The sequence below is a fragment of the Temnothorax nylanderi genome, unplaced genomic scaffold (assembly GCF_030848795.1).
Source record: "Temnothorax nylanderi isolate EJ_2023f unplaced genomic scaffold, tnyl_v1.0 TNYL_tig0071_pilon, whole genome shotgun sequence".
NCBI classification, from domain to species: Eukaryota; Metazoa; Arthropoda; class Insecta; order Hymenoptera; family Formicidae; genus Temnothorax; species Temnothorax nylanderi.
In genome coordinates this window covers 481310-497508 of record NW_027249133.1, presented here as the reverse complement: position 1 = coordinate 497508, position 16199 = coordinate 481310, and the positions used below count along the sequence as shown (strand labels likewise).

The window sequence follows — 16199 nt, the reverse complement described above, 5'->3', positions numbered from 1 at the left end:
CGTCACGTAACGTATATACAGATAGAATTTTATTCAAATTGAAATAAGAGCAGATATATCACTTATTTCCACTATCATATTATACTCGTGTATGAAGGACGGAGTGGTAGGTGATGTGTGTGGGGATAGGGTAATGTATTCCATCATTAAAAACCCACCTCTTAGAGAACCTCTTTCATATATAAACTGCAACATTGCGTGCTCTCTCTCAAGTTCTCTTCTATTTTCAATTTTTACTTCAATTGCGTGCTTTGTTTTTCTGATCGTGAATCAGTCGTTTCGACTTTAATTCCAAATCTATAATTTGAACTTTTTGTGCACGTCGTATGTACTAAAAACCAAGAGCCAGTAAGTAATTGAAAGCCTTAACCTTCTGTGAAGCCACGAAGTCCTAGAATCATATCCCAGAATGCAGTCAAATTTGACCTTCTACAAGTTAATTCAATAAGTAATAAGAGTAGTAAGTAATAGTAGTAATAAGTCTTATTATATTTCCTTTTTCTTTTTCTTTTTTTAAAGAAGACCGTCAGACTCTCGAATCTCCAGACGTTATTTACTACTCATTCTCTTCTTTTATTAATATGATTTACAACTTCTTTGCGACAATATCCGTAACGTTTCCATTTTTGTTCAAACCCTAATCCTGAAGCTTACTCCGTTTACTCTACTTTACAGTCCAATAAAAAGCAAACAATTTGTTAATTATTCCTAATTAAATAAATTATTTCTAATAATGCCTCATTAAATGTTAACCAAATCGTCGGAATCGACGGAACAGGCCGATTAAGAAATTAGTAAATTGAGATACATTATCTAAAAATTTTTAAGAATTTAAACTCTTTCTCCTAATGACGCTATTCGCGCGTTTACGTCTTTTAAATGTAGAGTTTTTTTACCTGGTACTCGTAACGTTATTTGTAGATCATTTCCACGCTTCACGGTAACTCTGGAAGATATAATATTAGTAAAACACGAAAATTTGTCGGCCTAACTGGCAATAATTTTAATATCAATCACAACGACGTTTCGACCTCTGCTTTGGGTCCTTATCAAGTTACAAATATTTAGCAATGCTGCAACAACACAAATTACCGATATTACACAGAAATGAATAAATAATGGTAAAAGTATAAAAACTTACAATGATTGCGCGTCAAGTTTTAAATCAAATTGTCATCGTTAAAAATATGCGGTCAGGAGATGTAAAAGAACAAACACTAGAGACATGACCATGCCGTGTAAAGCTCGGAGAACGAATGGTAAATTCATAATAAACAAACGCAAACTACCGTGAATTGTATAGAAGGTAAAGTCTAAAGCGAAGATATAATACGGTCATAGACTAATGGTAGATTTTCAGTGTCTTTTTGTAAGTTAATAGCGTCTGTATGTTTTTTAATAAACAACATTTCCGAGATTTCCCGTTTTTTGAGGTTTTGTTCCCTATGTAAAATTTTAACATCTTGCCATTTAAAGTTGTGGTCGAAATCCATTCTATGCTTGCTAACGACTGAGTGCTGGTTGGAACGCTTGTTAATGTCGGCACTATGTTCTTTTACACGGGTCTCCAAGTGTCTTTTGGTCTGACCAATATAACAAGCACTACAATCCGAGCATTCAAGTTTGTAGACCACACCATCAAAAAATCCGTACACACACACACACACACACACATGCATACTTCCGGACATTTTCTACTAATATGATTTCTCGACATTTTGGAACATTCTAAACCTATTTCCATAAAAATCTTGAAAAAAAATTTTTTCACCATCACAAAACTTCCTCTATGAGGAAGCAAAAAGTAATTAATTCCTCGCAACTCTGGTACACGCGTAGGCGGGAGAAACGCAGTAGCCCCTTCGCAAGCAGGGGTGATGGATGGAGGGTGGACCTTGCAGGACCTTGCTTCGTGTAGAAAATTAAAAACCCGTTTTTTCTTCTTTCGTCGCTTTGTGTGGAAAGTCGCATCGTGTGAAAATACTTAATATCTGTAACAGAAAGAATTTGTTAAAGCAGAGAATAGTATATTGAAAAGTATACATACAATTTTATATTTAAAAAAGTATAAATACAAAGTATTCTCTGCTTTAACAATGGCAAAAGCATAAATTGTTGTTTTTCATTATTGTACGGTTACACATAGGTTTGTAACTTTACACACGAAGTGAGGTTCATCTCACCCCACCCCATCCTTGCTTATAGGACGAAACGAGGTTTATCATTATACAGTTCGGATTTTTAACTTTCCACGCGAACCGAGGTCCACTCTCACTCACCTCTGCCTGCGGGGGAGGGGCGGTAGCCTACATGTCTATACACACATATATCAGAAAATTACTTCTTTTAGCATTAAAATTGTAAAACTTTAATTTGCTACATTTTGTAAATCAATGTCGTCCCCCACTTTTTGTGCGTAGAATTACTCAGAAAAACCTCCTCTACAACATATTTAAGTGGCGATAAAATTGGCGAGTACTGATCTTTTATGCATATTTACCATTGGTGCAGATATTTACCACGATAACGAGAAGGAAGCAAAAGTGCATAACAATGGAACTGAAATATATTATCTGCATCTGTACAAATTTAGCGTTATTCTCTGCACAAGAATTGAATAGTACTCGTATTCAGACATTGCCTGCTTATGCCATTGCTTGCAAGGCAGATGTTCTGAACTCAACTACATGCGGAAAGGAACTGAAAGATTTCCGAGACGCTGTCAATCAACGAATACTGTGGAGCTTGAAAGGTACGTAAAATTATAACTGAATCGCTATTAACTCCATTTACTCCAATTTAAAATCTAGAAAGCTAGTAAAAAAACAATTACTCATCTTTAGCTTGTATTGCATATTTTAATTGATCAATTTTACAATTCTTGAATTCTATTTAAATTAAATATATTGACTAGCTAATATCTTTTAATCTTTTAATCTTAAATTAATAATAGTATTTACGAAAATATTAGTGTAATAAATTAAAAGATTGCATTTGTGTTTATCATATTGCATGTTTATAATTTACGATGTATCATTTAAACCGAATATATGTTCTATATATGTGTATATATATATATGTCGTAGGTAAATAGTTATTTTAGGAAAATAGCTTTTGACCAGACAAATGCTATCTGCTTAGTCAAATGGCTTTTGCCCATCTATTTTTGTGTTCAAATGCTACTTTCCTAGGCAAACGCTATTTAACTGAGCCGCTGTTAGGCAAATGATATTTAGCAAAGCTGCATTTATGCATTTTAAATAAGTACACATATCAGCAAATTACTACCCTTAGTATTGTCACAAACTGTTATATTTCTCAATTACATTTGTTAATAACTTTTTAATAAATAACAAGCGACGGCTGAAACCATATTTACGCTAAAACATAAAATTGTATATATATCTACTTTTCAATACACCAACTAGTTAGTTGGTTAGCTTAGTAACCCAAGTGGGGTTTCACAATCGACGCAGCGTCAAATCGATGTTGACTTTGGGAGTTCAGGCTACATGGTCCAATATGGACTTCGCATATGGACCTTTAATCGCGTATAAAGCTAAATCTAATCAAATCTTAAAGTACTATATATGAAATAGGGGTAGAAAAGAATGAAGAATATAATAGAATTAAAAATAGCGCGATATCTCAAAATTTGCGCAAGTTATAGCTACCAGACATTTCTCAAAAAATTCAAAATTTTATAAAAAATGAACCCCTTCACCGATTCTCGCCTAATTAAATATCAACTTTTATTTAATAATACTTTGCATTTAAAAACAAATTGAGTCCGATATCTAAACACACACACATTTTGTAAAAATGTAATTTTAGAACATTCTGAACACATTGGCACAGAAAACTAAAATAAAATTTGTTTACGAAAACAGCTTCCTGTAATGAGAAAGCAACAATGCGTGATTAATTAATTATAAGTAAAAATTAGTTATTTATTGTTTTTGCATAAGTAGTAACATTGTAATTTTTATTTTTAGTATTAGATTCCAGTGGTGGAATCTGTAATTCAGGTTTCCTTTACGGGAACAATTATTGGCTGGGCAGTCGTACCCAATGTTTAGATACAACGAATACGGCTCCTCATCTACAGACCTCACAGCGGAGAATATTAAATAACACACTATATCGCGATTTGAAAGAATTTCCGCCTTATCAATTAAACTATTTTGTAGCTTATTTGAGACACAACAGTACTATTCAATATCACGTAAATATGTTTGACGAGGTAAGTTTGTAAAATCTTTATGTGATAAAGGATGTGTTTGATATTTAAATATATACAGAAAGTTTTATCTTAGAATGTGATTACGCTCGGACTCTGTTTACCAGCATCATGCACTATAAATAATCTCAGCTTTATTTTGGAACAAATATTTCGTGACAGAGTTATCTTCGATGATCTCTACTCCGCGGACTTTCAGCTAATCGAAGTTAAAGATCTAAATAACGATAACAAAAGGCTACCTAATAGTGTGTTATGTTTTATCTGGTACGTCTCCAGAAATGTATAAATTGTAATTACTTGACAATACAAGCACAACAATAATATATTATATAACAGAAAAGCTTAATAATATTATAAGTAATTTTAATCTTAAATATCTTAATCCTCCGAAAGAATATGAAGAATCAATCAAGAAATATTCTATTGCAGTGTTGGTTTAGGGCTTTCTTTTCTCATGACAGCAATCGGAACGATATATGATATATTTGTGTATCAAAAATATGTAAAGAAAAATGAGACGAATAAAACTGATAACGGTAAGTGTCATATCTAAAACTTATAGAAATAATTTCCATTACAACAGACTTTTTACTGTTTTTATATGCTACAATTTTCTACAAATCAAGTTTTCGTCTTCAGTGTTAAAATTATTAATAATTTGCAATCAGTTATTACTTTAAGTAATTAATAATTAATTATAAAATATATTTTGTAGCTACATCTTGTGTACATATGGCTTATTCGCGTGTATAGATTTCCTTTGTTTAATATTAATCTTACTTAATTAAAGCATTTTGATTTTTGTATTACTACTAAAGACGTCGAATTATGATTCAGGTATTGAAAATAACTCCGAGGAAATAGAAATAAAAGTAAATTGGTCTTTATATCGGAAAAGTAAAATTGGAGAAATATTAATATGTTTTTCCGCTTACACAAATACCGGAAAAATATTTAGCACAAAGTTAGACGCCAGCACAATACCCGTTATTCACGGCTTAAAATTTCTAAGCATGTGTTCGATAATCATGTTCCATAGTTTATATTATACATTTAATTTTTTCGGTAAGTAATTTATAATAAATCTCTAGAATAGACATTTTTAGCTCTTTTGTTTTTTTACTCTTTACGCATAACGAAAATTGCTTTGTATTGACAGACAATAAAGTATGGCTGTGGAGGTTCATTAACAGTTATAAATACATAGTTGACATGGGATTCATAGCAGTTGATATATTTTTTTTTTTAAGCGCATGTTTAATGACATTGAATTATATGTATTTACAAGTTAAAAGGAACGAAGTACCAAAGCCGATTGGTCGCGGAGAAAAATTAATTGAATTCTTTGTTCACGTAATAAAAAGATATATTCGGTAAGTTTTTATTATATGATGATATGTTTGAAGAACACAAAAAACAATACAAACAATATAATAAAATTATTGTAGTAATAATTAAAATAAGAGAATATGTTACAAAGAAATTTGAATATTGATTTCAATGTAAGCTAAATACTAACTCTCTTTTTTTTACACGCGTCTGTAATAAAATTTTTCTTTTTAAGGCTGACACCGACTTACTTGACGGTGATAGGAATAGCGGATTTAAGCTCGGCTTGGTTTAATAAAACATCGCAATCTTACGAAAGGTCGCACGAAACTTGTGCGAAATATTGGTGGAGAAATCTTTTGTACATACATAATTTCTTTGGAATGGATGAAATGGTACACGTTTGATTAAGATCAATTTGAAATTATACTTGGAGACGCATAAAACTTTTCTAAAATTTTTATTGCATTACAGTGCATGAGTTGGAGTTGGTATCTATCCAATGATATGCAATTCTATGTAATCGCTATGGCGTTGTTTTTCATTTTCTCGACTATAAGGTATGTTAATTAACCAACTATTATAGTTAATGTCTTCTTCGAGTATACTTGAATAAATATATTATAAATTTCAGATACTTCTATGCCGCTGTTACGATATTGAGTGCACTTTTAATTATAGGCTCGATTATTCTTAACGGTTATATTTCACACGTTTACGAATATATCGCGACGTAAGTTACTAAAGTATTTTACTTATTGAGAAATCAAGTTAAGAGGATGCTCTTTCTTATTGTTACAGATTTGAGGAACAGAACAATCTTGCAGATATCTTTTATATCCCACCATGGATGAGAATGAATCCATTTATTATTGGGATAATTACGGGTTGCATTTTACATTTAAAGAATAATTTTGTTTTGAAAAAGGTAAAGTATATTTTTTTGTTTTATATAACATATTGAAAATAAATAGTCATTAAAATACTTATGGAATATATAAACTTATTCTATAGAAACTAACTAGTTTCATATAAATTAATTATATAGTATCGCATAAATGAAAATGTATTATATTAATTTGACATACATTTCAGAAACATATAATTTTGTGTTGGTGCCTGGCTATTCTTTGCAAAGTATTCGTACTACTTTTGTCTTACTATCGATACAGATCCGTTCTAGCTACTTCTATTTATGTAGCACTGAACAGGACACTTTGGGGCACATGTATTGCATGCGTTGTAATAGCATGTTCCACTAAACACGGAGGTTCGTTTATTCATTAATACATAAATACATCTTATAAAAATCGGCATATTTTTAATATATTAGTGATATATTTTAAATATTGTCATAGTTTAAAAACATCATTTTTATCATTGTATGCTTGCTTTGTTATAGGCATCGTTAATCAGTTACTCTCATTCAAGGGCTGGATTCCTCTTAGCAAGCTCACATACTGCGCTTATCTTTTAAATCCGATCATCATACAAGCGATTCATTTATATAGTGAAACGTCGATTCATTTTGAATTTCTGTCCCGTGTAAGTATACATATATTTGAAATTTCAGCATTAATAGAGGAATATCGTGAAAAATGCATTAATTTTTTTTAACTTATGGTTCCAGATTATTATGACTTTGGGATACATTATAATCACTTACCTTTGTTCCTATGTATTATCTTTGATGTTCGAGATGCCCTACATTTCGTTAATGAAAATGTTTATTAAGTACCGCAATAAGCCATATAGAAAGAAAATGGAATCTTGTATACAAAACACATACCTTTAATGATTTAATGTTATACAATACGTGCCAATAGTTTTAGGACGATTGAATAATATAGACTACAAGATCCGAGGTAAAGTAAAATTGATTATTAAGGATGTATATCGCTTAAGTCAAAATAGAGGGATGAAGGTGAAATTTATAGAGATTGTGCACTTATATATCCCAAAAACCTGTGTTTTTGCGATCGATTGTCTGACCCGTTTAAAAGTTATTAACTTTTTAATTTCGTATGAGTTCTTATGGAGATTGACAGATTATCAAATATATGCATTCAGAATATAAAGAAAAAATAGAGAACAATTCTTGAAAAAATTACTATGTATAGAGGATACATTGGCACAGATTCTCAATAAATTTCACGATGATTCACTGACTAGTTTCTGAGAAAAGAAATAAAAACTGCAGCACTCTCACAGATCTTGGCGTTCGACCCTAAAAACACGGCAACGTCGCACTGCGAGCTCGGTAACTATATATATGTTTTTCACATTTTTGCTGCCGGTTTTCGATATTTTTAGCCGATGTTTATATACGGCCTCTGATGTCTCATTTGCCTTTATACCTTAAAAGTGGGTTTTTACATTTCAACATTTTTTAACCTCACTACTAACCTCAGCATGTTAATGATATAAAGGGTAGGGGAGAGTTGGCAATTACCGCGCGGTTGACAATTCCGCGCCATTGTTTATCTCAATAACTATTTGTATTACGCGCCTACAATGATGTTAATATCATAGAGTAACGCGAAATACCCCACCCGCATGCGCCGTCAATGCGTTCCGGCCGTCCATGTAAACACAGTGCGCTCTGGAAGCTTCTCTGCTTGCTCGTTGCAATTTTGCTGGTAGTTTCGATAAGAGGTGAGTAATATAATATTTACATTAGAGAAATAAATTTGACGGATTTGATAGGCTAAAACACTATAAAATTAGGTTGCAAAGTGATTTTAGAAACACGCGTTTCTTTCCTATATATTTTAAGGTTGTAAAGTGAAATGATTGAGTTTGATAATTTCGCGCCCAAGGTATAATACTCATAGGTATAACGATAACTGTGTGTTAAGAGTTACCAAGACTGTTTAGTTTACAATGTAAGGTGCTTACAGAAAAGATCGTTGCTTAAGTTTTGATTTGAATTTATAATGATCGTTATTTGTTAACGCATTCACTTATTTTTATATGTAGGTACCTACTAGACGATATTAATGCATAAATATAAAAAAAACATTTTGTTATTGTGTTCTACTTCATGTCACTGGCTGAAGCCAGAGTAATTTTTATAGGTACGGCTTTATTAAACTGGGCACGATTTTATCAGACCTGGTCACGATATTATCAGACCAGTTTGATAATACCGCGTTTTCTCATTTTTTGAAAAATTATTAATATTTCAGTTTGTGTTTAACTTTCAAGATTATTGCTATAATATATGGATAGCCAAATAAATGATCTATCTAAAACTGCACAGTTTGTTTTTTTGAAGCATTTCTGAGCTTAGATATACGCTTCGGTTCTTAGGGGCTCGGTAATTGCCAACTCTCCCCTACTACCGGTAGCTTCGGTAACTTAGCCGGTCAACTTTGACTTTATTAATTTTTTTTTTTAATCGTTTGTTGGTCGTTTGTTGGTGATTGTTGGCCTAATTACAACGTTTGTTGGTTCTTAATTTTTTTTTAATTAAAAAAGAAAAATTAGCGTTAAGTTAGCCGGAAAAATCTCATTTTTAATTAAAAAACGGTCTAATCGATGCGTAATCGTTTGCTGATGATTGTTGGTCTAATTTTAGCGTTTGTTGGTTTATTATTAGTCTTCAAAATGAAAAATTATCTCACATTAAACCCGCATCTGCAGTAATCGAAGATTGGTTTATTTGCTTACGACTTAAGGTTTATTTCTATAAATGTAAGGCTAACATCTATAAAACTGGCTATGAATACGGGCCTTAACATCGGCAGAAAATCGCGAAAAAATCAAGAAACATGGTGGTATTTCCTGTCTTTTTGCGCCAAGCCATCGTTTGAACGAGAGACCGAGTGAGATTAAAAGGTAATTAATGTAGAATTCTATATGCTAATGTTTTAAGCAGAACGTTCTTTGATTTCTAATAGCGTTTTTCACTGGCAGAGCTGGTGCGCATTCAGTGCACATTAAAGCCGTCGTACACAAACCAACGTAAAGTGTATGTTTAGTATAAACAGGTTAAATCATGAAATCCTCAATATTCTTTATTGCTGATGTAAAAAACTACAATGCAACATATGTATTTTCATCGTGTCTTTATCTTTCTGTTTTTAGTTCACCTTGCAGCTGTCGCTGACATGCTTTGCCGAATACGTACTTCATTTTACGCGACTCAATCCCGACATGATGTACGTGCATCAGGATTCCGGTCTAATCAACATCGCGTATTTCAAATTCGACATCGATGACATCTCCGGAGAGTTAGACGCAAAGAGACCGATACCCTTCCGCTTGACGCCCAATATCTTCGAATTTCTCACAACTATAGGTCAGTCAGACACAATCTCAATCTTCTCGTCTGTCGACGTGAAAATAAAAAGATATCTTGATATAGACATCCCTTGTGCTTGGATCAATTCAAATGTTATATAGAAATACTTGTAGTAAATCCGATATTCGTTACTGTGCAGACGGTTGCCAAATTCTTTCAGGTTTCACGATGTTAATTCTTTTGCAGGAGTTTGCGGACCATTGACCGCTAGCGCGATCGCCACAGCGCGCTGTTTGGTTCAGCCCACGTTCCAGCTGCATGCTATACTTCGCACAATTTTGCGGGATGAAGCGATCGCGGACCATAAACGGCAAGAAGACGCCGAGGGCACATCACAAGCGCCGACCGATCTGAAGGGTGAACTTCTGATAAAGATGGTGAACCACGCGGTCAACGCGATTGTCGGTAGACTAAATTCTCTCGCGAATTTCGACGGCATTGACAGTAAGGTCAGCACACTAGTAGCCGCTGCCAATAGCCATGACAATCTCTGCAGAATGGATCCCTCGTGGCACCCATGGCTGTAAGATACAGAATGTATTATATTGCTTATAGATTCGTTTTCACTATATATAAACATACTATTTGCTAATGCACTTCAATGTAACGTAAAGCTCCAGTTCGAGTTCCTAGCTGTAAGTAAGCTATATTTTAAGAAACTTGTGCAGATAATTTGTAAGAATAGTTCTTGCTAAGAAGTGGAATATAGACCTGAGATACATATAGTACTTATTTATTGTAAAAGACATGGACATTAGGATCTATATGAAAATTGTATGAAATAATAAGGTTCTTAAAAAAATGACGTTTTGTTACTTCAAACAAATCTATAATTTTTACAGTAAAACACTTTCCACAAGTAAGAAACGGAAGCATATATACATTTGAGAAGTAGGTTTTTTTTCAAGAGAATTCTACTAAAAAACGTATATTCACGTATGAATACGAGAATTCTCTTCAATTTTATATAAATTCAATCAGGTTGAAGCTTATATTCTTATAAAATAACATATAGGAGAGACCGGGGCCTAACCGTCGCCGGGGTTGAACCGTCAAATCAAATATCTCGGAACCTGTATATTGTGCGAACTCACTATTAACATTGTAAACGCTGCTTATGGTACCCATGTGACCAACGGAGTTTCGGTAGGTTACCTGCCGTGTTATGATTTTTACGAGGGCAAACGTGTTTTCGGAAGGTGAAAGTTACATTTTCTGCGCGTGGAAATTTTGTAATATCTGCAATAATATTTGCTCTCCAAATCTCGAGGTACGTGATTATAAAGAGTAATGCATGCTGAACACGAATCCAGTGTAGTTTTTTCATTATCGTTGATGTCTAATATTTCGTGGGCGATCAAACCTGAAACTTGTGTTTGGGGTTAATCCGTCAGTAAGCAGTCCGGGTGCATTTCCAAGGCATTTCCGGGCATTTCCAGGCTCACTGCATATGGAATATGGATGAGACGGGAATTACAACCGTTCAGACACCGAATAGAGTCATCGGACGTCGAGGAGTGAAACAAGTCGGGCGAGTGACTTCTGCGGAAAGAGGAACCCTCGTAACTATTTTTTAATAATGTTTCGCATAAAAATTTTAAATAAATTTTTATATTTTTCTCTTAAAAAACAATTATTAAGATGTATCCTATCATTTTTCAGGATTAGATGTACGTATATGTATTGAAAATGCAGTGTGACGGTTAAACCCCGGCATTTTTGAGATTTCAATTTTTCCACCGTTGTCGTTTTTGCTCTATACCGGTTAAACCAAGCGACGTAGATAAAAATTACCTATATAACTTTTGTAGCTAAAGGTTCACTTTTTACAGTGGTATACCACATTTAACTAAAATTATTTATTTTCTTGTTAAAAATCGGCACCGAAAAAAAACTGACGGTTAGGCCCCGGTCTTCCCTACTCTTAATGATCACATAAATAATCTTTATTTATAAAAATACAACTTATTTAAATTTTAGTTCTTTAAACGCAAACATAATGCGCGTATCATGAAACACTGTATCATGTTTTTAAGTGATCACATTTAGGTATCTATGATTTACTTTATTCTATCATTTTTTTTAGCACATATGGTAAGTTTGACATTTATTTTATACGTACTTTGACAACTAGGCGTCTTGAATGAAGAGTTCATGGGAAGAAAATGATAAATTCATAATTAATCCATTTTAAACACAATTTTATGTTTAAAGTAGAACTTATAAACTTATATTTCTTCAAATGCTTTGAAATGTAGATATATCAGATGCATTTTCTAAGAATACTTTCAAAGTGACTACGTTCAAATATTTGTTCTAACTTTATTTGTAGTAAAGAAATAGGTAATTTTTAGATCGAGAAAATAATTTTTAACAAATGCCATGCGTCAAATATAATATTCTTCTTCTGTGTTTTTATAAAATCAATACTTATCAAGTATGATTAGCTTAATAATTATTGAACATAATTATTTATTTATGCTATTACATACAAACATGTAAACCATGGCGCAAAAGATTGCCCCATACAGTAATATTTCTGTATAAGCTGTTAAGGCATTTAGACGCTTAATGTACAATTACATTGCCATTGTCAGTTGCCCTGCTAATATAGCAGTACAATTGCCATAAGAATTTAGAGGATAATATTTGTGTACATTATATAGATATTTATATAATATATAAAACTGATGTATTTGTTCGTTAATATTATCCATGTGAAAAGATGCATTCTCTATTTTACGATAATTGTGACTTTATTTTGTAGGCTTCAGATTAATATTCCGCAACATGCATAGATCTCACGCGGTGACCTTGCGCCCGATCATGGTTTGTATGACATTCGGTATGCGTACAATAAAACGAAATTCTCACAATGTAAAACATGGGAGGCTATTATGTAATATTTCTTATTATTGAATATATATAACTATAGTACAAAGTTTATTTTACTTTATTTTTAATTTACACGAGCAATCACAATCAAAAAGATCATTAATAAATTTATTATTTATATTACGAGAGTGTCAATTATTGTCATACTATACTAAATTTAGCGAAACTCAAAGGAAATGACCAATACGCGAAAAAATAAACAAAACTTTGATGTAAAGCAATGATCAATGGATTGAAAAATATGCGACGAATAAAACGACCCCAAATCAATTCCGATATGTAATTTTTATAATATTCGTTGCAACGCGCGCGCGAGTTCCGTATAATTATTTCTCTACGTGATAATAAATGTAATTTCACAAGCATTAAACGTTTCTCAATATCGCGTCTACGACTTTAATTACATATATAATCGAATTAATTGAACGATATAATTGATTGCGCGTATGAACTTTAATTCCCGTTTTACTTTCAACAGCGGGATAGACTTTACAAGTTTCAAAAAATCACGAGCAAATTTTCAAACGTAATTTAAGAGAATTTGTTTAATAAATATTTAATATAATACGAAATTCGCGAAAATGTTTCATCGAGAACAACATAAAATATGACGTTTTAAATTCTGATTTTTATAACGGATGATAATCTGAAATCCGAAATTTCGCAAAACTATGTTAATTTGACTTGTCATTTCATATCTAAGACGCGAATGTCGACTTTTGTGAGCAAAAATTTTACAGGTAAATGATCATTGTCTTAACATCGAACCTTTTCACACTTTTATTCAATAAATTATATTACTTGTACTAATAGTAATAATTTCTAATACAAAATTTTGAATGAAAGATCTCCCGAATTTATTAACAATCTTTTAGTAAATAAAAACTACTAAAGTTTTAAAAAGTAAACGGTTTACCAAACGCGTCATGATTTCCGTCTTATTATACACATCCGATTACATTTACACAATTAATATTATACAATTAATACTACATTATTTTAATACAATTAATATTACAATATATATTTTTGATATACAATATATACAAGTACATAATATTTTACAATGTCTGTAAAAATTAGTATTACTTAATATAAAAATTAGAGTATTTAATATAAAATATTAATTTTTAATATATTAAATAAATTTTAATGTGGGGATGCGTGTGTCGATGTCGATCAGGGATGATAGCGATGGAGAGGAGTATATGATTGGAGGTAGCTATGGTATGTGGAGGATGCGTCCCCAAAAATACCATGCGACTCTTCGGCGAGTCGCGATGGTGCCACTCCACTATATGCCCGTCTAACTCTTGTCCGATGAGGCGTCGGTGAGAGTGTCGATCAATGGGCAATGAATATTGCTGCCGAATTTGTTTATACGTTTAGGTCGGCGCGGTCGAGCGCTCGCGAGAAACGTAGCTGAACGTGTTGCCGTCTTGATAGGGGCGCGCACGGCCACCACATTTAATATAAAAATTATTTAATTTTTATATTAAATTAGTAATATTTAATGTACTTTTTGAGTTATTATATTAAAGTAATTACTATCATTTTGTCTACAATCTTTTTAACTATCGAATTATATCCCCTTGTCCCTGCCTACCCGAATCCCTACCTACCTGAATCCCTACCTACCCGAATCTCTACCTACTCGTAGAGAACTGAAGAAACAAATTCAGTTTAAAAAGAGTAATAAAATTTTGAATTGGATATATGATATAATATTTCTTAATGTCGGGTGAATGTCAGAAACCAGTGCCGGCTCATAACGAAATTTTGTGTTCGTAAATATACGATTCATTTGATGAGCGTTACGAATAGAAATGACTCGCGGTACCACACGTCTAGAGAAGATTACCAAACTGTCTAGATACCTATGACTAAATGTCTCTGTATCGACTACTATGACGCGTTAAGGCGCCGTTATCAGAATTTTGGATGTATGAACCACATATCGCATACAAGTTCACTATGCTACGTCTCACAAAACGAGTATAGTTTTAATCACCAACAAATTTCTCTCAGTGTACCCATATTCCGATATATAGTCCTACCTACCCGTATTACAATTTAGTATAAATCTAATATAAATCTTTAATTCAGACCGCGACACGATTTATAGGGTACCTGATTTGCTGGTTAATTCAGCGGGATACCTCAATGTGATATGATCACTTGAGATTTGGGAAATATAGAATTGAGGGTTTTAACATGCGCGCGATTGAGATTTAATTAAGAAGGGATTTTCTAATCTCGCACATATGCGAGAAAATATAAAGAAAATAGCCCTACTTTGGGCAAATAAACAGGTGTGTAAGGTGTGTCAAATTATTTTGTATATTATTTTATGTATGTTAATTAATTACCTTACGAACCAATTCTCTCTCTGGTCAATATAGACCTTACCTTATAAGATGTAGCGTAGTTTCCATAGTTTCTTCTGGCCAAGATCATTGAACTCACCTATTACGTTGTTACTGGCAAAATCCATTTTGGCTGTATGTCAGCCAGAAAATGAGAAGAAGAAAAACTCCTTCAATGCCGGCTGATTAACAGCGCCGGCAGACGATTATAATGTTACGGTCGATTACGAATCGTTGCGATCGTTAATAAGCGCGCGTTAATCATATCGGAAAAAATAAACAACCAATTAAGTCTGACTTAATTTTGCTTTTAATTTCACAAAGATACGCGTAATTAATTTATTTGTCCAAGAATTATAGCAGTAATAGAAAGTAAAACAGAATTATATCATCAAGAAATGAAAGAATTTTATGTTAATCGCGTTCTAATAAAAATCGTCGCGATTATATCTCACAATCAATCGCGATTATCTGGATTTCAATAGTATATAATGTAGAAACACGAGACAACAGAAATTTAAAAATTAATTGATGACTCGATCAATCAATTATTTATTAATGAATGGACAAACAATGTTTAATATAAATCGAATCGTGAACCGAACCGCGAACCAAATCACGAATCGTTACTTAATCTCACTTTAGATATCAAGTAAGATATTCAGATTGAATGACGTGAGATCCAAAAAGAACAATAATTTCTTCACATAATTAGTATCGCAATCTCGATAAAATAAATTTATTAAGTTCCGCGCATGTAACATTGGTCTTTACAAACTTTCATATACCTACATATATCTATATAAATACTTCGTTATTAATATAATGCAAATTGTTATCAAAATTATATTTAGTATGACTTATCAGAAATACATATCTACGATTATATTATGCATTTTAATGTAATATAATTGATATGAAAACTATCAACTTTGAGATAATTCCACATAAAAAATGATCCCGCGACAAAATATTCACTGGATCTCACGTCATTTTATTTTGCTTTGTTTATACAAAGCCAAGTTACATGGATAAATTAAAATGATGATTCATTAGCCGC

General features: G+C 32.5%; 1 protein-coding gene and 1 long non-coding RNA gene across 14 annotated transcripts; one reads left to right on the top strand and one right to left on the bottom strand.

The window, feature by feature from the left end:
• The first annotated feature begins 202 nt into the window (after positions 1-202).
• LOC139773924 (nose resistant to fluoxetine protein 6-like) lies at positions 203-10599 on the top strand. 13 transcript variants are annotated; one of them, XR_011718460.1, is made up of 16 exons: positions 221-2752; positions 3996-4243; positions 4317-4507; positions 4673-4779; positions 5081-5308; positions 5403-5616; positions 5808-5967; positions 6047-6132; positions 6207-6305; positions 6374-6500; positions 6668-6842; positions 6975-7117; positions 7203-7437; positions 7784-7832; positions 9274-9875; positions 10065-10599. XR_011718460.1 is itself a non-coding variant. In XM_071708752.1 (14 exons), the coding sequence occupies exons 2-14, from the start codon at positions 2554-2556 to the stop codon at positions 7365-7367; spliced, it is 2142 nt and encodes a 713-aa protein (XP_071564853.1). In that variant the 5' UTR covers positions 203-348; positions 2512-2553; the 3' UTR covers positions 7368-7784. The 13 variants fall into 13 exon arrangements, 6 of the variants coding, with proteins under 6 accessions (XP_071564853.1, XP_071564855.1, XP_071564856.1 ...); XR_011718458.1 differs by having other exon boundaries at positions 8105-9875; XR_011718461.1 differs by having other exon boundaries at positions 7773-7832.
• A 3301-nt stretch (positions 10600-13900) lies between these two features.
• Positions 13901-15616, bottom strand: LOC139773940 (uncharacterized). Its single transcript, XR_011718472.1, has 2 exons — positions 14428-15616; positions 13901-14395 (listed from the first exon to the last, which is right to left on the bottom strand). It is a non-coding gene; the product is annotated as an uncharacterized lncRNA (long non-coding RNA).
• Between the last annotated feature and the right edge of the window lie 583 nt (positions 15617-16199).